The sequence below is a fragment of the Diadema antillarum genome, unplaced genomic scaffold (genome assembly GCF_040938485.1).
Source record: "Diadema antillarum isolate AM-2024a unplaced genomic scaffold, OU_Dant_1.0 seq00001846_RagTag, whole genome shotgun sequence".
NCBI lineage: Eukaryota > Metazoa > Echinodermata > Echinoidea > Diadematoida > Diadematidae > Diadema > Diadema antillarum.
Genome location: NW_027272518.1, coordinates 212,499 through 234,532, shown reverse-complemented (window position 1 = coordinate 234,532; position 22,034 = coordinate 212,499). Strand labels below are relative to the sequence as shown.

General features: G+C 35.8%; 1 protein-coding gene across 1 annotated transcript in view; it reads right to left on the bottom strand.

Moving 5' to 3' along the window:
- Positions 1-489: 489 nt before the first annotated feature.
- Positions 490-22,034, bottom strand: part of LOC139712716 (pregnancy zone protein-like) — a 54,982-nt gene continuing 33,437 nt past the window's right edge. The window contains exons 11-23 of the mRNA XM_071624518.1: positions 18,639-18,742; positions 17,783-17,834; positions 17,220-17,312; positions 14,838-15,014; positions 13,757-13,998; positions 11,831-11,912; positions 11,175-11,342; positions 9,713-9,933; positions 7,809-8,048; positions 6,561-6,700; positions 2,239-2,416; positions 958-1,060; positions 490-542 (exon numbers count right to left, since the gene is read on the bottom strand). Of these exons, the coding sequence (XP_071480619.1) occupies positions 490-542; positions 958-1,060; positions 2,239-2,416; positions 6,561-6,700; positions 7,809-8,048; positions 9,713-9,933; positions 11,175-11,342; positions 11,831-11,912; positions 13,757-13,998; positions 14,838-15,014; positions 17,220-17,312; positions 17,783-17,834; positions 18,639-18,742 (1,853 nt within the window). The remainder of the gene's footprint in view (positions 543-957; positions 1,061-2,238; positions 2,417-6,560; positions 6,701-7,808; positions 8,049-9,712; positions 9,934-11,174; positions 11,343-11,830; positions 11,913-13,756; positions 13,999-14,837; positions 15,015-17,219; positions 17,313-17,782; positions 17,835-18,638; positions 18,743-22,034) is intronic.

The following is a 22,034-nucleotide window of genomic DNA, read 5'->3' as shown; positions in this document are numbered from 1 at the left end:
TGCTTAACTCTGCTGGAAATCAAAACATAATATTATTTTGCCTGGTTTTAAAGTATAGATTCATTTGGCCATCGTCTCTTAGATTTGAGATTTGACGATATCACATCATTCAAATCATTCAAATCAACAATGATGTTTTTGTCATGATGAATCGCAGTTTTCAGGATTTTATGAGGTCCATTTACATGCATCCACATAGTTTATACAACATCACATAGACAACTGCAAAATTCAGTAATGGCAACAAACGGTTTGACTTATTTCCCTTAAATAGCGATGACTAAGATATGGCCGCATGCATTTCTTATACAGCTCTCTTATTATATGGGTAATGTGCAGGTATATTAAGTTGCTTTAGTCAGTACTAGCTTCTTTATATCGATAGAATTAAGCTGCAATCATTGCCATAAAATCATGAAGCTCATGTTGTTCATTTTATTTCTAAGCACTGTCCTTTGCTTTCAGATCTGAACACGGATATCATCATTTTCATTCCTCGTTCGCCAGTTCACAGGGATGGTAGTTTTCAAAGCTGACGACGTCTGAATGAAAATAACAAAAGTAGGAAAAAACACGTAAAAGTTGATTCATCACATATTTACCATTTGATTGAAATACTACAATCATCAGAAATGTTTTATACATTAATGCTTAAAAAGGGCCTTCATAAATCTCCTCCTCTTTTTAGTTGTTTAGGGCATCTTCTATTGCAATATATCACACATGCAATTATTTATTTCGTGGTATAAAAGACTAAACTAGTATTTGAATTTTCAAAGCAACATTTTAGGTTTCGAAGTGTAATTCTGGTTTCATAATGGTGAAGATTGATGTAAGAGAAATTTCACACTAATAGCTTCCCAAGAAAATTGACTGTTGCACAGCGCTTTCAAGTGGTAAAGACAAATAGAAGAAGAAGGCACTTTGACAACGTCTGAGAAAAAAAAAAAAGCTTACTTGGTTTGTAGTAGTCATAGACCTTGATGACCGATGATTTGGCATTTTTAACGATCATATCCTGTTTCACTTTGATGGGCACGCAGCGATATGGGCTGTCAAACTGTGTGCAATGTACGGAAGGAGTTTTAACATCTCATTTCTCAAGGAAAATTTGAAATACAATTACAAAATCAAATTGTCAAAGTAAAGCAAACGATTTGCAAGTCTCATATTCAGATTAGATATGGTGTGCAAATGAAATACTATTGTATCTTCAATAATTTTGACGTACTAAAGAATAATACTCAAGAAGGAAATCATTACCTGAAATGTTTAATCTAACTCGTTGAATTTACATCGTGTACACTGATTACGAAAAATTTAGGAAAATCATTATGTCTTCTTTTTTATTTACATACTAGTCGCATAAGTACCTTCAATATACAAGAAGGTCGGACTGTAAAGCCAACTTGTTATTTAAACATAATTATGGTACAATTTCCTTTCTCTTCTAATTATTTATGCGAATGTCTGTACCAGCAAACATATTTTCCCTGTCTCTCTTCTCGTGCATTTATAGCGACACATTTTTCTGTAAGTACTTCTTCAAGTATGTGTATAGTAATTGGATAACATTATGATATGTAACAAAAACGACAACAAAAATCACAAAAAACTAATCTACTCATAAACAATGCCATACATGTTCTTGTACTCCTTTTTCCTAATAAAAGCACCAAAAAAAAAATGTGATTCCAACAACAAAGCCAAAACATAAGATAATTATAAGTCGACACTCTTGACAGCTTCAAATGACAGTTACTACTACATTAGATACAAACGCAAAAAGAGAGCTATAATGATAATCATACCAACACTTCTACTACGACTACTACTACTACTACTACTAATAATAATAATAATGATAGTAATGATGATAATGATCACAATGATAATAACCATAATAAAAATAATAACTCACTGAATAAAAATAGAGGGGAACTAATCTACTCATAAACAATGCCATACATGTTCTTGTTCTCCTTTTTCCTAATAAAAGCACAAAAAAAATGTGATTCCAACAACGAAGCCAAAAGATAAGATAATTATAAGTCGACACTCTTGACAGCTTCACATGACAGTTACTACTACATCAGATACAAACGCAAAAAGAGAGATATAATGATAATCATACCAACACTTCTACTACTGCTACTACTACTACTAATAATAACAATAATGATAATAATGATGATAATGATCACAATGATAATAGCCATAATAAAAATAATAACTCACTGAATAAAAATAGAGGGCCAGTGGTTTTCCATTGACATACTTGTCAATGCGTTTCAATCCAATGATGTCGCCATCTTCTCTGCGGAAAGTTTCCAGAGAATCTTCGTGGGGGATGAATCCAGACACCATTTTAACCTCCATTACTGCCATACCAGTCCACCTCTCATTTCCTGCATACCTGTCAGATGAGAGAGTTGTGTAATGTTCACAAGTAAAACCTTCACACATTATGCTTCTTTCTCATCTCAGTTTAGGTGTAAAGGATATCTCGTAAACTAAAATGGGTTAAGTGCAACATTAGTGTTTCTTCACTGAATTATCTCAAAGTTTTTCCTTAATGCAACTCAATATAAGGAGTTTGAATCGTAATTTCGATAATTTTTGCTGTTTTATGAATGACATTCATAAATCATCTTTCTCTGTAATTGGACTGAGTGAAACATGGATCAGTCCGACTTCTATCCCTACGTTCTCTCTTCCCGGTTATGACTTCATAGAAAACAGTCGTCAGCACAAGAAAGGCGGAGGAGTTGCCCTATACGTAAAGAAAGACCTTGATTACATTATTCACAGTGGATTGAACTGCATGAGTGAAGCTGTATAATCACTCTTTATTGAAGTTAACGTGCCTTGTTCTAGGAATATACTTGTAGTAGTCATTTATCGACCCCCTAATTCTGAGATGCAAGGTTTTTTTAGTTATTTGCAATCATTACTGCAAAGTCCACTTTTCAACAATAAAGATTGTTATATCATGGGAGATTTTAACATAGATTTATCTAAGTTTCAGACATTAAACTCAGCTCAGAATTTATTAGATATTATGATGTCCTCATCCTTTTTACCCCTTATAACAAAGCCAACTCGAGTAACTGATCACTCAGCAACTCTAATTGACAACATATTTTGCAATATTAACCCCTTACCCTTTTCTGGCATTGTTTTATCAGATTTGTCCGACCATTACCCCATATTTACCCATATTCCTTATAATCGCAAACGTAATCTGAATTCCTCTGCAATGTATTTTCGAAAGATTACCCCCGATAATGTAGCTAGGTTGCAAAATGGCCTTAATGAAGTAGATTGGTCTGAGGTATATGATGCTGAGGACCCAAATAATGCTTATGATTTATTCATGAGAAAATTGAATTCACTTTTAGACGAGCATGTTCCTATAGTTAAGAAAAATAATAGCAATTATAAAAGATCCCCGAGACTTCCGTGGATATCGAAGTCTTTGCTGCGGTCAATTAACCGAAAAAATAATTTGTATTATGCCGATAAAATTAAACACACTGAGGAATCTCGTCATAAATATATTTCATATAAGAATGTTCTCACTCAAATTTTGCGTTGTGCAAAGCGAAAATATTTCAGTGACCAGATATATTATTTTAAACATGATACCCGAAATACTTGGAAAGTTATTGATTCTGCCATTAATAGAAACAAACCAAAATCCCGTATTACTACAATCAAACATAATGATCTTATTATTGTTGACCCCAGGTCTATAGCTGATGTTTTCAATCAATATTTTTCACAAATAGGAAATATTTTTGCTAGAAGGATTCCCAAGTCCCAAAAGTTATTTGTCGATTTTTTACATACGCCCAATTCTAGCTCCTGTTTTTTTGCTCCCACTCACCGGAATGAACTAATTGATATAGTTCAGAATTTAAAGAGTAAAAAAAGTGTTGGTTATGATAATATTGATAATGTTCTTTTAAAACACATTATAAACTGCATTGTGGATCCTTTGGTTCATGTGTTTAATTTGTCTTTAAGTAATGGTGTTGTCCCCGAGGAAATGAAAGTATCTAAGGTTATTCCAATTTTTAAGAAAGGGGATAGGGAAGACATCAGTAATTATAGACCAATATCTTTGTTATCCATTATCTCTAAATTATTAGAAAAAGTTGTACATTTTAGACTCTTGGATTTTCTCAATAAGCACAAGATTATTTCAAATAATCAATTTGATTTCCGGCAACAACACAACACATCCCATGTAGTTCTCACTTTCCTAGACAAAGTCTCCAAAGCCATTGATAATTATCATCATACTATAGGTGTGTTCCTGGACTTCTCCAAGGCCTTCGATACCATTGACCACAAAATACTCCTTTACAAATTATCTCATTATGGTATTCGTGGCATGGCCTTGGAGTGGTTCAGGAGTTACCTTACCAATCGCAAACAATTTGTTTATATTAATGGTCACAAATCTGCTATGCATGATATCACTTGTGGTGTACCGCAAGGAAGTTTACTTGGACCACTTTTATTTGTGGTTTACATCAATGATATCATAAATTCATCAAGTATTCTTTCCTTTTTATTATTTGCTGATGATACAAATGTGTTCCTTTCTAGCTCTGATCCAGTGTATTTGATCGATACTATGAACATCGAGATAAAAAAGTTACTTTATTGGACTAGAGCTAACAAATTGTCAATTAATCTTCAAAAAACTAAATGTATGCTTTTCAGTAATTCTTTAGAAAAGTTATCTCAGAATATTTATTTAGACAATATAGCCATTGAAGAAGTTTCCTCAATCAAATTTTTAGGTTTGACTCTTGATAATAAGCTCACCTGGAATTTGCATATCGATTCAATTTGCCGCACAATTTCTAGAAATGTGGGTGTTATCAATAAAGTTAAATTCTATTTTCCGAAAAATGTTTTGTTAATGTTATATTCATCTTTGATCTTACCCTATCTGAACTATGGCATTCTCGCCTGGGGCAACACTTACTCCTCATATTTAGAAAGAATATTATTATTGCAGAAAAAAGCTCTTCGTATCATTTGTAGAGAATCGTGGAGATGTCATACTAATGACTTGTTTCATCAAAATAATATTTTAAAAATTAAGGATTTATATTGTTTGAATTTAGGTCAGTTTATGTACAAATTAATAAATCACTCCCTTCCTTTGGTGTTTGACTCTATGTTTATCCAAAATAAAACTGTACATTCATACCCCACTAGACAAACCAATGAATTCCATTTACCACTGTTTAGGACAATTTTTGCAAAGTCTATATTCTCCTTCGCTGGACCTAAACTCTGGAATTCCCTTGACAGCAGTATAAAAGAATCTCTAAGTTTCAACACTTTTACTTTAAAATTAAAGAAAATGCTTATTAATTCTTATATTACTGGGGATTTGCATTCTGAAAGCTCCTAACTGATTTCTCTTGCTGCTAACGCCTTTATTTTGTTTACTTTATTTCATAACCATTATGTTATATCATTCATATGAAAACAACTTCCTGTGTCCTGCATCGACCCCCAATACTCTTCTCCTTTGCCCTTCCCTCTGTCTTCCTGTCCCTTTCTATCTCCTTTTTATCCTTTCCACGTGTATGTAAGAGAGCTGCTTTGTTACTGTGTTATATGTGTGTGCGTTTGAGTGCGTACTCGTTTTGTGTTCTGGTTCCCGTGGATTATGTTAAAATGTCTCGTGTATTACTATTATAAAGCGACTCCGAGGGGACTGCATTCTACAAGCTTGGCTTTTTAGCAGTCCCCTCCATTTCCGACCTTTTCTTTGTTATGATTCAGTCACATTTTGTCCTTGTACTTCTTCTACCAAAATATGTTTTTTGTTTCATGTAAACAAATGACGTGTATTTAAATTTCATTTGGACATGTAAAAGTTACTTTGTACTGACTTTGTGTATATGCAATGTCATATTATATGGTTTGGCCGGAAATGAAATAAAAAATGAATGAATGAAAAAAAGGAGTCATATTGGCGGAATTGATTACTTGTATTCTTCTTAAGTCTTAAAATCGAATATAACTGAGACAGCTAATGAGTACCTTGCTCCTTGCTGAAAGCATAGTTTGTTGACAACATAAGTGTTACAATAATGATGCACCATTTCGCTGTCATCTGATAAAAAAAAACCCTGGATGTATCAATCAATGATCAATGTCTTACTATTGGATACAAACACCGGGTCTGAAATCATAAAACAATTGCATAAACACTAACTTTACAAACAACGATTTCTTAGTGTGTTTCTCGTTCTGTATTTACGTCTTCCCTTCTCTCTTAATGATTTACTACTTGAATCAGTTTATGATTATAAGCCGTACACTTATCTAAAAACAAAAACAAAAACAAATTATAGTCAATAGGAAATGCAGGTTGTTTTTGTTTTGTTTTGTCTTGTTGTTGTTTTCTTTTGCATTTACCAACGTCTGAATTTAGCCAGCTCTCCTTTGGGTATTCTAACCGTCTTTTCCAGCGAGACTTTCGATTGAGGGAAAAACAGATTAAACGAGAAGTATACAAAACTAACCTGACACAGACAAGCACAGTTCGGTCTCCACATGTTGCAGGGTCACTTGGGGATCTGCCATTCCATTCAGCGATTGCAACTTTAATGATGAACAGAGGGCGTTGTGGAGGAACCACGGGAACATTGTAGAGCAACTCGGCCTGCTCAAAGCAAAGGTAATATCAAAGAAGGAAATTTACATATTCTGATAGCTTTCTATATTTTTTTTTAGTGTGATCTGCTGTCTCTGTTGTTGTTTTGTTTTAGGCTGGGTCGCATATTAACTTAAAGGTCTGTTCTTAGCCCATAAAATAGTTCAATTGTCAGTGCGTGTCAAGAAAGAAACTTACTAGCTCAGACAGTACGGTGGTATTTGAAAAAAAAAATATAAGAAGAGAAAGACTCTTTTCGGGTTATTGTAATTTTGATACCATTAGCAAGAGTTCCTTATCATTTCCCATTAACTATTTCAACAGAACTTTGTGCACATGATTGTACTTCCAGCTAATATTCCAAGTGCTATTATCTTGTAACAGGTATTTATCTAGCATCCTAGAAATATTTTGATAAGAACAATAGATGCCTTTATGCTATTCGACAACTTTCTTAGCGAAAACGACATTACAAAACTTGCGTCCCTAGTGTATTATTTATGTTTGTTTGTTTGGTTGTTATTGTTGTTGTTGTTGCTGTTCTTCTTCTTCTTCTTTAGTATCTGGTGCATAAGCGCTAGACATAAAAAACCGAAAGCTTGCTATGAGCTTTACAGGGACTACCTATACATTTGTTGTACAGTATACTATGAATGTGGAATGTGAAAGTGCTCTATTGAAGCAACGCGATAATTAACAGCTAAAACGGTTATATGAAGTACAAACATGATAATTCATGACTATCTATAATGTAATAACTAACAAAATTAAACATAACATATGGCGATTTGTATCAAGAAGAGAAAAATAAAACCTTTTTTTAAAAAATACTGTTTTCGTTAAAGATATCAAAGTCATCACACATGAATTCATTTTCTTTTCTTTTTTTTTTTTTTTTTGCATTTGCACTCTTTATATCTGAACAGGAATTTTCTTAATCTCAACATTATTACAGCTGTGAAATGTTTTGACCTACCGTAGACTCAAGGCATACTTTGTTTGTGTACTTTGGATGCAGATCGGCGAAAAAAAAAATAAAAAAACCCTCAATGATCTTCATGCTGTACGCAATTCTTTTAAACAAATCTGGATAAAAGATAAAAGATAAAAGACCCACCTGGAACAGAGCACACCCGCTACCCCTTGATGAGACCCAAATATCTGCCGGAACCTCCCGCAGGTCTTCACGCTGCAGCAGGAGGTGGTTGTTGTTATCGATGTCGAAAAAGAACTCGTCTGTAAGATCACGGGAGCCCGACTTAAAGGCTTGAAGACCAATTTGCAGATCTAACGCTGAGTTACGGTCATGTATTCTCTCTGCAAACTGAGCCACTGCTTGCAATCCAAGAACCGTGTCCTGAAAAAGAAAAAATAATATCATTTTAGAGACGAATCAGACATCTTTACTAAATGTGCCCCTGCATCTTAAAACCAACAAAAAATGGCAGGCATTGATTTTGTGTGAGGACTGAAAATAGGTGAAGTGAGTCAACCTAGCAAATTTTGAGTTCTTCATATTTTATGATTGAACAAATAATCTTCTTTGTTGTGCTAAAACAAACATGACATTGTGTTTTAAGTGGTTTTACTTGAACACTTTTTGGTAGAGTAATTTGTAATGTGTGTATAAAAGAGACCCATTTTCACTTGTTAAAAACCCTATGCACACTTTTTAACTTCAATTCTTAATAACCACTAGAAAGACATAATGCTACTGCTTTGAAAGTTGGGACTTATCATGAACATAATGTTTTAATACAGCATGCTTAATTTCAGCTTTATCTGATAGTCACCTTATGGTTATTACTCCGATTGTTTACATCCTGATCCCATTCATCGCACAGCTAGCGCGGCTTGGTAGTTTAAGCGCTAGAATAGACTCTGTACTTCAAAGCCTCCTCCCCTTAGTTCACACTTTCCAGGAGTGTGTGCTTTCTTCCCAATATTTAGAGAGGTTAAGAGAGTCCATTTGACTTGTGCTATACATAATTTTTAAAAGCTTAGAGTCTGCTCAGTCAGAATATGCTCTCAACAAACAATCTCTGTCTAACTCTATCCACGCGTGACTTAGCATTATTATATAGCCTGCGCGATGCTACCAATCTACACTATTTCATTCATTCATTCATTCATTCATTTCTTTATTGGTCTATGTCAGACATAGTTTCCGTATACACATAGTCGCCTGTAGATTGGAAAGATGCAATATATCATTCAGTCAGCTTCTCGAGAAAGGGATGGAGAGGCCCTAATGCACACAAGACATTGTCGCATGTATTTGCTTTGAAAAACCAACACTTTCGACTTCCATCCTCGACCTTCTCATTTCCACTTTCTGTTCGCTCATTGTAAAATTCATGATAATAAGGTATTTAGTAGGAAAGAGGGAATAACTATGCCATCACTAGCTCGCATAATATATATTTACATATATATATTGAATACAAATGCTTTTTCCCATGAAAACCAAAATATAAATGCTTGCGTCAAAGAAAAACAATGAACTGAAAAGATATTGATGTTTATTCCACTATCATAGCACTGTTGCTCCCTACATTCAAGCGGTTTCACATGCTATGTCTATTAAGCTGTTAGCTGTTTTTGCTTTCATTGTTCTGATGTATATAGTGTGGATTGTAAAGGAAATTATGATATCATTCAAAATAAAAGTGTTTTCAACGCTACTATCATTTTTATCATAACTACAATCACTATAAGGTAGTAATATATCAAAAACAATACTAAAAGAAAACTGATAAAAATATCGAAATTAATTCTAATTCTTCATTATTAGCAATATCATTACTATAACTACTACAGCCACTCCGATTTTCTTTTTGTTAAGATTGCTATTGTTATCGTCATTACAATTATTACTGAATCTGTTATTGCCATCGTTTTTTTATATAATTTTGGTTTGTAAAATACGTCTTGTGATGTAAGTCTTTATAATAATAACAGTTGTGAAAAAGGGAACTAATCTTCATTCAGAAAAGTGACAAATATCAAATAGAATTCTACCTGCGTTGAGGAGAAACCACCGAGGGTGTTTCGTTGGGAATTCAGCCAGCGGACTATCGGCAAAACACCGTCGATCCCATCGACTGGCCAATTCTGATGAAGTTGTGCCAGCAGAACGTAAGCGGTAGTCTCTACACTTGAGGAGTCGGCATGGCAATGGTGAATGCACAAGCTCTCTTCTCTCTCAACAACATCACCACTGTTCCAGAAACGTAACCCATCTTTGAAGAAAAGGTTAAATTTTACAACATAAAAATAAATGCTTGCAAAACATCGGTAGTGACAATTTCCCTCGCTCCTTTTTAAAGCAACCATCTTTTAATGTTTATCTGAATTTATCTGTTTATCGTTTTGTTGAGATATAATAAATGGTGCTGAACGTATATTTGACCATCTGAAAGAACAGATATAATCGAAGGTATCAGCCAATATTTAGGACAGAAATATTGCATCAATATTGAATTTCCAGGTCTGTAGGCGATTACGTATGGTTCATAGCTCTACTATTGATAGGATCTCATTTATTTTGCGGGTGAAATAAATGACGGCATGTGGTGTAGACATGGTTCAATTCAAAGAGAGGTTTTCAGGCTAACAAATAAAATGGAACTGATAACAGAATGAATAGAAATAAACAAACACAAACAGCAGTAACATGAAAAGTATATGTGGGCAGGAACGGCATATTCTATTATGTTAACCACCAGCTGCTCATATGGGCAAGTGTAAAATCCAACCTTATATTCTATTGGAATTACAGCTAAGCGGCTCCATCCATCCACTACCTCTCGTGTCCTTCTATTTTTTTTTGTCTTTTATCTTCACTCCACGCATTAAGCTGCTTCCCCCCCCCTCTCTCTCACACACACACACACACACTCACACACACACACACACACACACACACACGCACACACACACACATACTATTTTGTTTCTCTCCTCTCTTTTCCGGCATGACAGCGACTTAGTGTAGGGATTTGTTCAGGGTTTTTGTTTCGGATAAGTTAGGTTATAGGTCTTTTTGTCTTAGTTTCTTTGTTTCATCCATTTTCAATGCTTATCAGTCTATCGATCATATAATTTCTTGTATTACGTGTGGGGGGAATGCAGCCTACAAGCTCAGCTTTTTAGCATTCCTCCCCATTTCCAACATTTTCCTATACCTACAAGTTTTCTGTAAATTTATCCTTTACTTTGTATGATGAAATTTATGCACTGTATTCAATTTTTGTAATATATTTATATGTTTTTGTTGGAAATGAAAAATAAATGAATGAATGAATGAATGAATGGGCGCAACAGATAATGCACATTCTTAATCTGTCTTTACTGGTAATAGGCAAATAGATTTTCTCTGGTCGTAATGCACTTGGTAATATTATACACAGATGGATTAGAAGGGAGTATGACACACAATGCTTTCCTGGAGTGGAAAATTTGAGTACGGAAAGGGACTTACTTTCTTCTTGTGCTCTGTCATTCAGGTGGCTAAGAGCTCGAGACTGACTGGCGAAGTAGTTGCCCAAGCCAAAAGCATAGCTGACCATAGCAAGCGTGTAGGTGTTCATGTCAGAAGGAGCGGTGGTGTTTAGCCAGTGTTCCATACAGTATAGCCCAGTCATCACATCTAGACCCTAAACATGAGGTAAATAGGATTAATAAAAATGACAATGTCACGAGAAGGATGGACGCTTGCGTTTGCCAATATAAACATTAACTAACAAATTTACATATGAATGGAAATATACGAAACGACCAAAGCTGAGAAAAAAACGCACACACACACACGCACACACACAATCAACAGCCAACTCAGAAATGCACTATGTATAGCTAACATTTACTTGACTTTGCTAAAAAAAGCCAAACACAATTCTTATGTAATTTTTTTTTTCAGCAAAGCTGGCATGTGTACTTCAGAATTTATATGGAGGTGTCAAAGTGGATAAGAACAATGGTCTCTGAATGACATGAGCGTGGAATACATTCTTGGGTTCGACCAATAAGAAGACCGACATGTTTGCCCTAACTTCAGCAAGGCACTCCACCAATGTATATAAATGCGTACCCAATGGGTAAACTCATGTCAAGCCAGTTTTACTAATTTAAGCAAACAACTCACATCAGGAGATGCTCCAGATTCCAACATGGCGACTGTCAGAAACGCTGTCATGGTAACGGGGCCGGAGACGGATCCCTGGATGAGAGAAAATGCATTACGTAGGAACGGATTGAAATGTTTATTAAAGAGAGGGCAATTACACACCCTTCACAGCAGTGTGGTCTTGTTCGGGAAATGAGTTTTTGCCTGATTTTCTGTTTATTTCAGACTTCGTCTTCGTAAATCTGCTTCCGTCATTTACAGCTCTAATGTCAACACCAAGGCAACGTATTAAAATTCATAGTATGTTGTGTAAGATCACTGCTGTTTTCCATGTCTTTCATATTTTCTGATGCCATCTACTTTCATTTTGGATACTCTTTTGAAGTCTTCGTGACTTTTTGGCGACATCATGTCCATACCAGTTTAACTTGTTCTTTTACATGACATCTTTAATGAGCATCACTTTTGTTTCATTCGTTAAGTCTTCATTCCTTCTCTGCTCTTCGAGACTTTTTTCCATGCAACATCTTAGCAGACGTAAGAAAGAGTAATTCATTGGCATTAAATTACTGACGAAATTTGGAGCGGAAATTTCGAGGAGCATTATAGGCAGTAGGAGATCATTTGGGTGCAGTGGACTGTAAACTCTGACAAATTTTCATCTGAATCAGGCATGGGGCTAAACAAAATTCATAAAACAACCGCGCAAACGATCACAGGATTGAAAAAAAAAAGTTAGGCTCGAGTTGGGACGAAGAAATATATGCAAATCAAATTTAATCCACAAATGTCCAATTCCTATTGGAATAACTGCTTCTTATTTTTTGTTACTACGTATTATAGATTTACAGACATTATTTTGTCATTCCACGTAAGTACTCAATTTGCTACAACGCAAGGCAAAATGAATTGCGCAATACGTTTTATATTTTCCTTGTTTGATAACATTTCTATCCACTTGTGCAACTTCTTATCTTCCTCTTTATCTTGTTAAATCTGGGTGGATGTTACTATGGGCCCAATATCAAAGCATTACCGTATGTCAAAACAGGACATCGATAATTCCTTTCTTCCGTAAGGTATTATTATGTTATGTTACTTCAATTAATCAAATTAATTTTAAATCAGTTGCAGTAACTTCATTTGCTATAAAATGGACAAATTGTGAGCACGTTATCTTTGTTTCTTCAGTTTGCTTGTCGTCAAAGGCCCTGTCGTACCAAAATCGTAATAAAATGCACAAATTTAAGCGTACGTGTTGATTGTTATCGAATTTATACCACGCTGGTAAATTACACTCAAATTACCAAACATAAAAACGAAACAATGCAAAACAGTGAAATAAAGATAATCAGAAAATGTGCATTACATCCACGTCATTCAGACGCTTATTTTTCTTTTGCGATCCCATTATATCACTTTTGAGTAAAGTGCAATTTATGAATGAATGTACTTACGTATTTTCTATATCTGAAACACTCCGCTCTGTCTCCATGTGGTAAGTAAACCGTGCATGTTGTTGCTGTTGTTGTTGTTTTAATGTCTCTATGATAGGGTAGAATTTTGTGATTTATGTGTTGGGCCTCTACGAAAAATAGTGTTAGAAGCCACTGACAGCGGTACTTTACTGACCGAGAATAACTGAATAAATTAAGTAATAGACAAATGAAGGAATAAAATAAATAGATAAATGATGAATAAATGAATAAATAAATACATATATAACAAATGAATGAATGTATAAAACACCAATGTGAACACAAACCAGAAGTTTCTAAGTACATAACAGGAACGGATCGAGCAATTCCGAATAGCGGGTGCGCCCCCTCTAGATCCGCCACTGCATTAGATCTGTACCATTTCCAAAACGTTATCTGACATTACTTGATATCAACTCAGAAGTATGGAACACATGGCGTTGTAAGATATTGGCATACCTGCATGTTTTTGTGGATGACTCGGCCCTGGTTGATGATGCAACCTTGGCTGTTTCTAGAATGTAGAACGAGCCAGTTCCGGGTTCTCTCTAAATTGGTTTCATCAACCTCCATAAATTCCTTGGCCAGGCTGAAACACTTGAGGACAAATGCTGAGAGCCAGGTGCTGCCGACCCTGTCCCTGACCCCAAAGGCGCTGTAGGACCCGTCTGGCAGCTGGTAGGCGAGTTGTCTCTGGTAGCCTGTGTGATAGAATGTTCAAGGTTCGACGTGAGAAATAACTTCTGGAATTTGGGGGAGGCAATAAATGCTAGGGTTATCTCCGCTAACAGAGTGCGGTCATTCCTTTTAACTATAACCGTGTCTTCATTTATATCATCTTTTTATCAAATCAATTCAATAGTTTATTTATTTTTATCATCAAAGAAAAGAAAAGAAAGGAAAACGAGATTTAAAGCTGTACAAGCTGTCGATTTTTCGTTCATTCATCTGATAAGGACAGTTTCATCGAACACAATATAAAATATATGTACGATTGATTTTACAAAAAAGAAACAATGTACAGTTTCTCATGGTGGTAAGGAACGCACATTCTCAATTTGCCCTTTCTCATTAAAAAACGGAAAAAATACAAATACATTAAAAACCAGGAAAATACTACAAACGACCTAACAAATCACAGTGAGAACCTGGGGAACAGTAAATATTGTGGAAATTATCAAATATACCTATAAGGACACAGGAATCGTCACTCTAGGATCTATTCATATTCTGATATACTATAAATGCTTTCCCCTTCTTCTATTTTGCTAGGAGTCCAAACAATAGGCCTCCTAGTAATAGTATGAATAAGCACAAACGGTTGATGTTAGTGTTAGTACAAGAAAATTTCCTCTTTGTGAATAAACATAAGGTTAGGAAACTGAGTGTACACTGCCCAACGTTGTACTGCTGCTATCCATTGCCACTCAGGTGTTTTGCAATTTGATACAGGCAAATGTACACACTTTACACAAATGCTTACTCTTGAGATTGACTTAACGGACACACTAGACACACACACTTCCTTGAACATACTAACCGCTTTCCATGTACCCCAAGGCCTTTGATGATATCTCATTGGTCAGCTGGTTAGTCTCCGTCAAGTAATGCATCACAAAGATGCTGGGTGCCATAGTGATCATATTCTGCTCCCCACATCCAAAGGGCATCCTCAGCAGCTTTCCGAGGTTACTCATGACGGGTCCAATCACATCGCCTGTATACAAATATCACAGCTACTCTTGCCATAATCACGAAGATATCTTATTTTCTTCTCTTTTTTTTTGCAACTATGCTTAGGTCGTCACTTATCTATATGTTTGTTTGTTTTTATTTAATCCCAGAATACATATGAAACCAAGAAATAGAAAAGTGTTTAGTACAAAAAAAGCAGGGCAGTTTTTAACATTTATTCAAAAGTTCTTAATGTTTACAGTTTTGATTCCAGTTATTGGTTGACAACGTTATCAATCCAACTGAGGCCAGAAAGGTCAATAGACATGTGGAGTATGAACACAGAATAGAAACACATATTCTTCGTGTAACCGTAAATCATATTCTCATTAAAGAAATCAAATTAAAAACACAGACAGGTAGTTGGCATTCGCCGACATTATGCAGTAACAGAAACAACACAACCAAGAGGAACTTGATGTACCTACACATTAAAACAAAAAGGTATAAATTAAACAATTACAACAACAGTTAATTCAAAGGTTATTGAATCAGGCAGGTAAAATAGTCGGAGAAAATTTCAGCCTAGATGACATGTGCACTGTCCGTATTCTTAGGAAGGTGGAGAATATCATGAAGGACCCCCATCACCCTCTTCACCAATGTTTCTGTTGGTTAAGATCTGGCAAGAGACTGCAATCTGCAAAATGCAAGACAAACCGATATCTGAATTCTTTCATTCCATTTGCAATTAGACTTTTCAATAGTACTCGTTAACCCATTAGTAGTTGAATTATCTGAGGCCGCCCGTGAGGTTGCTCACTGGGCCACCCGACAGCCCAAGTTCTGATAATTTTTGTGTTTAATTGTTTTCATTGTTTTTCACACAGATTCTTAACAGTATATACCTGTTAACTCATTAGTAGTTGAATTATTAGAGGAAGCCGTTGGGTTGCTCCCTTGGCCATCTGAGGCCGCCCGCTTTTTGATGATTTTGTGTTTAACCGTTTCCATTGTTTCTACGTGGAATATTGTGATTGAGAAATTTGAGGAAGGTTACGGGTCAGCAGGGATGTGTCGACATTGTTTTTGTGATGAGTAAGTTGTTTGGTAGAATCATGGGCTTTTAAATGGATGTAATGTGATAGGGGTAAATGTATGGTGATTTTTGTATGTATGGGTTGGAAAGTTGTTGGGAGGAGGGGGGCATTGTAAAACAATAAAGTAGTTTATCACCCTCAACTTTTTTTTTCTTTTTCTTATTTTAGTCATTGACACAGACTGGTCATTATCATCATCACTTCATTTTGGGATTTTACAGTTTTGGACTTATGATGCCATAGCTAATGATATTTGACATATGTCATTTATGAACTGTTATATATGCTTCCTTTCCTATCTTATTATTTTTCGTTCTTTCTTCTCTCTACCGCTGATCCTCCCTCTCTCTATATTTTTTTTTCCCGGCAAGTTGATGTACAACTACAATGATTATATTTTTTAGCATTATTATATTTCAGAATTTGGGAAATGACTCTGTGCAATATTGGTGGACTTAGAAAGAAATTTATATGATATGATGATATAATCACTGATATTGTTTCTGTATGTTTTGGTTTGTTTGCTGTGTTGTATTTTAGTGCGAGTTGGTTTTGGTTCCAGTCTATTACGGGCTGACGGGGGGGTTGATATTGGGACGTAACAAGAGAGAAGGTTTTTGAAGTTTTTAACATCATGCCAATGGAGTCCGTTTTTATGCAACGTTTTTATACGATTGTTCTTTTCAGTTTGATTTTGCATACATGCCCGGTTATTTATTTATTTGTCAAGTGCTATTCCGTGTTGTTCTTTTTTTATGTATATATTGTATTTGTTATGCTTTGTCATTTATATGTGAAAATCCCGCGATGAGTTTCCTGTAATACTTTTTATTGGACGAATAAAGATGAATTGAATTGAAATGAATTGAATTGAAGTGTTTGTTGAATATGAGTGAGTGCATATTTCCAGTTATCAGAAAATTCATTGACCCAGTGTGGAATCGTTTGTTTTAGTAAGTACGGTTTTGCATCCAATCAGAGTAATATTTTGTGTAGGCCTAAATAAATATTTTTTTAAAATAAATATTTCGAAGAAAGTTGATAAGATTCACCTGGGGGGGGGGGGGGGGGGGGAATAGAAAGTCGGGGAATAGATTACAAGCTGAAAAGATCACACAAAATATATAATATTATCACACCAAACTAACCGATAACTTGTATTCTTCCTCGTGCAGATCCTGGAACAACTACTTCTGGCAGAGCGAGAGTCACCAAATTGGAATATAGTTCATCGCCCTCATCTACCAGAACCAAGAAAGACAACAGAAGGGAGGAAGGAGAGATGAGAATGAAGTTGAAATAACAACTTATTTGTTTGTATGTTCTTTTTGTTTGTTTGTTTTTTCTCTGATAAACTTGGAAATAGTGGCATCACTTAAGGCCTCTTAACCGTCAGCCACAAACCTTATTATAATACCATTAATTAATTCTATTTCCGGTTCTGATGTTTAATTTTGATTGCAAAGAAGAAGAAAAAAACAAAACAAAACAGAGTCAGAAATCCCTATCACACCAAAGCCCTACGAAAACACACTTGCGTTAAAGGAAGACATCATGATGAAAACCAAAGTTTAAAACACACACACACACACACACACACACACAAACAAACAAACACCACTATCTGTTATCCATATTTGACAAACAAGTCGCAGATGATTATATGGTATTTCTTCACCCTAGGAATATCAGGCCATTTTAAATTTCTTACCGTTTGGACATATCATTTCGCTGAAAGTTTCCTCTCTTTCTGCACCTTCAGGCTTTCATATACAAAAGAAAATAGAAAGAAGTATTAAGAGATGTAAATAATTACATCCCGGAAAATCTTTACGAATATTCACTTGCTTTTGTTTACAGATTAGAATAAAACGAGTGAAGACAACTTTATGTATTTCTAGTAATAAAAAAAAAAAACATAATTTTTAGTTATCTTTAATTCTATTTTTTAGAATCAACTGATGACAGTGGAAAATTATATTCTTCATTGTAATAATGTTTGACTTTAACCAACTTATAATTTTGAGTATAATATTTACCTTTATTTCATTTGTGTTTTGAATGTCAAAGATTCCGTGTGGTCAAATAATTTAGAGGCATAGAAATGACATGTTTTTACATGTATGTTCGCAGCAAAGAATAAAGTAATATGTAGGTAATCCATGGAGCTGCATATACAGGTAAAAAGCTGCTAGCAAGTCAAGCACGCACACTGGGATTGGATAGAATGTTGAAACAAAACTAGAAATAGATTCAGCGTCTTTCTGAATGCGTCCCATTGTCACTGCCTGATTTATCCATTTCGCACAAGAATTTCATTTTTAAAGAGTTTATTGTATGGGATCACTAAAAATGAATATGTTTCTGAAAAGAAGTCTATAATTAGACAATAATTGATTTAGTGTTTTTTACTGGAAAGGAAGTCTCCAAGTAAAACAAATCGAAACTGAAAAAGACAGTAATCCTTATACATTGACAGTATTTCAATGTTTTGTATGATCTTTATCAGCTTCCCTCGGGATCCTGTGTAACAGTATGCCAAGGTATGAAACCATGAAATCACTTACCTCCACAAGTATGGTGTCTTCAAGGGCATCAGCAGCAGGGAAAGTGTAATTACCTGGACCAATTTCTCCATTACCATCTGCAACACGGTTTGCAACAGCATCAACTATAAACAAAGAGTAGTGGGAAACACATGTTAACATGCCGTCAATCCCTCGTTTGAGGCGAGTCCTCAACTGAGGTTACCCAAAGTGGGGTGCGTATATTTGTCGTTTGGGAGTTGGGAGTCGAAGTACTTGTCCATTGCAAATAAACGTTCTGCTCAGGCGTGACAAACCTGGAGGCCAAGCCAGGGTTTGATGACTCCAGCAGCTGTCGTATTACGTAAGAGCATGATAAGGATATCTGCCTGTGGCAGACCATTCAAAGTGAACTCAATTTTCTCTATCCTTTTTAAAGTTTTCAATTTTATATTCTATTGAGAAATTCTATGGTCATCCATTTTACATTTCGAACGAAAAAAATTGACCCGTAAATAACGAAAATACAGGAATAAGAAGGAGAGCATTGCCAGTTTGCCGGTGCTATTTGGCAGTGAGTTACAACGGGGAGGTGAGACTACTCCCTGGTTACAATCAGCCTGCTGACTGGATCGTTGAGAAAGCAGCTGTCGTATTACGTAAGAGCATGATAAGGATATCTGCCTGTGGCAGACCATTCAAAGTGAACTCAATTTTCTCTATCCTTTCGAAAGTTTTCAATTTTATATTCTATTGAGAAATTCTATGGTCATCCATTTTACATTTCGAACGAAAAAAATTGACCCGTAAATAACGAAAATACAGGAATAAGAAGGAGAGCATTGCCAGTTTGCCGGTGCTGACAATGTGCTATTTGGCAGTGAGTTACAACGGGGAGGTGAGACTACCTCCCTGGTTACAATCAGCCTGCTGACTGGATCATTGAGAAAGAGAGATCCCGCGTTCACATTGGTCCCCGCGACGCGGGGAAAGTCCCGAGCTGTGGGACTTTCTCCTCCAAAACCATAATGTGAACGCTCGCTGGGACTTGTCCCCTCGTCCCCGCGAATCAAGTCGGGTACGGGGACAAGATTTGGAGGGAGAGTGACCTTGGGGCGCAATTGATAGGGTCCAGCTGTGGTCATCAAATGTGCGCATGCGCTATGCCTGGATTCAAGTGGCAGAGCTCGCTCCAAGCCCCAAAGTGCCCCCACAGCTCGGGGACAGATGAGATACCAATGTGAACGGTCAGTCGTAAAAAAGATAAGATCTCTTGTGGCTGTCCCCGCGTCGCGGGGACCAATGTGAACGCGGGGAGAGAGAGGGAGAGAGAGAGAGAGAGAGAGGGAGAGGGAGAGCGAGAGAGAGAGAGAGGGAGGGAGAGGGGGGAGAGATGGGGGAGGGAGAAGGGGAGAGCAAAATGGAATGACAATAGTTCCGGTCACTACAGTACAGGCATGCTCTGTCCAGGGAGGTGTCACCTCCCTGCTCTGTCTGCATACGCTGAATGTCTACACTCACACACACACACGTACACACACACACGCACCATGGAGCTACATGGCCCATGCCAAAACCAAAACAATCTCCTCCTCTCGCGGTGCCCCCCCCCCCCCCCCCCCCCCCTCCTGTGGCGCTGTGGCGATGACTGATGCTTAGATTAGGCCAGGGTCAAGAAACAGGTGTTTTATATCTTTGACTTTAAGTCATTGATTGCCAAGATATGCACTGGCATTATTTACTGGGGTGTAGCCTCTTCAAACGAGAGATTTGCGTCATGAATAATTCTTCTATAGATTATTATGCTATCATTATTCTGAAAAAAAAAACCTTCCAAAAATAATTTTCTGAGACGTTTACCACAAGCCTATTTCACAAGTAGCTTCTAGTAACGTACACCGTGGTGTGCAATAATTTAAGCTCCAAGTTTTAGAATAATTCAAGATTGTAACAAAAACTCCAAGTGATATCTAATTCACAAGGTAACATAATCAAATGTTATTTTTTTATTTCACAAAAATGACAATATGGCACAAAAATAGGCAGATATAGTTACATAAATGTGATATCAATTGATCTATACCAATCCTTTGAGGATATTTTTTATGAGTGGGGCTTCATTTTTTTTTTATCAAAACGTAATATCGATAATGATTAGATAATAATATAGTTTAGGATAACTTTTTAAAGTAATTAAGTCCAATATCATTTAATTATGTACCATTTTTGTAAAGCAAACAGCATGAACATAAGATTAGAAACTTGTGGTTTCCTAATTCATATTTTTGTTTTCTCTTTTATACAGATGTAGTGAAAAAGGGGGTAAAAATGAACCAGCGTGGTTTTTCCCCCAATATGTTTGTTTTTTCGGCTAAAGTAATACCAATATTTATTAAGGAAAGGTGATAAACTTGAAGTCAGCAATTATCGCCCAATTTCATTATTGTCTTCACTGTCTAAGGTTTTAGAAAAACTTATTTATAAGAGAATGAGCGATTTTTTGAAGGTACATGAAGTTTTTACGAACTATCAGTTTGGTTTTCGTGAGAAACACAGTACTTCGCATGCTCTTTTATATTTCGTTGATAGAGTAGTTCATGCCATTGATAATCATTCTCATTTAGTTAGTATTTTCTTGGACTTCTCCAAGGCCTTCGACACCATCGATCATGACATTTTACTTTATAAATTATCGCATTATGGAGTACGTGGGAAGGCCTTGGAGTGGTTCAAGAGTTATTTGTTCGATAGAAAACAATTTGTTACAATTAAAAACAATGATTCAGTTATCAGAGAAGTCAAATGTGGCGTCCCACAGGAAAGTCGTTTAGGGCCGTTATTGTTCATTATTTATATCAATGATTTTTGTCGTGTATCTGATGATCTCTCTTTTATTCATTTTGCAGATGATACAAACGTATTTTTTGCCCATAATGATATTGATGTTCTTGTTCACAAAATTAACATAGAATTGAACAAAGTGACAAATTGGGTCAGAGCTAAAAAGTTATCACTTAATGCTCAAAAAACGAAATATATGATTTTCAGCAATACTGTTGATAGTTTAAACATAAATATAGTTTTAGATGATTCTCATCTCCAAAGAGTATCAAATATTAAATTCTTGGGGGTCATTGTAGATGATAAACTTTCCTGGAAATCACACATTGATAATATTTGTAATATGTGACCCTGCACCACAAAACAAACAAAAAGTCGCCAGACATGCATTTTTAGGTAAGACTATATTCTGAAAGAGCAGACGTTAAGCTTTAAAATGATGTATAACTCAAATCAAATGGACTCTCCTAACCTATCTAAATATTGGAAAGAAAGCACAAACTCAGGAAAAGTGTGAACTGAGAAAAGAGGCTCTGAAGTACAGTGTCTATTCAAGCGCTTAATCTTTACCAAACCGTGCTGGCAGTGCGATGAATG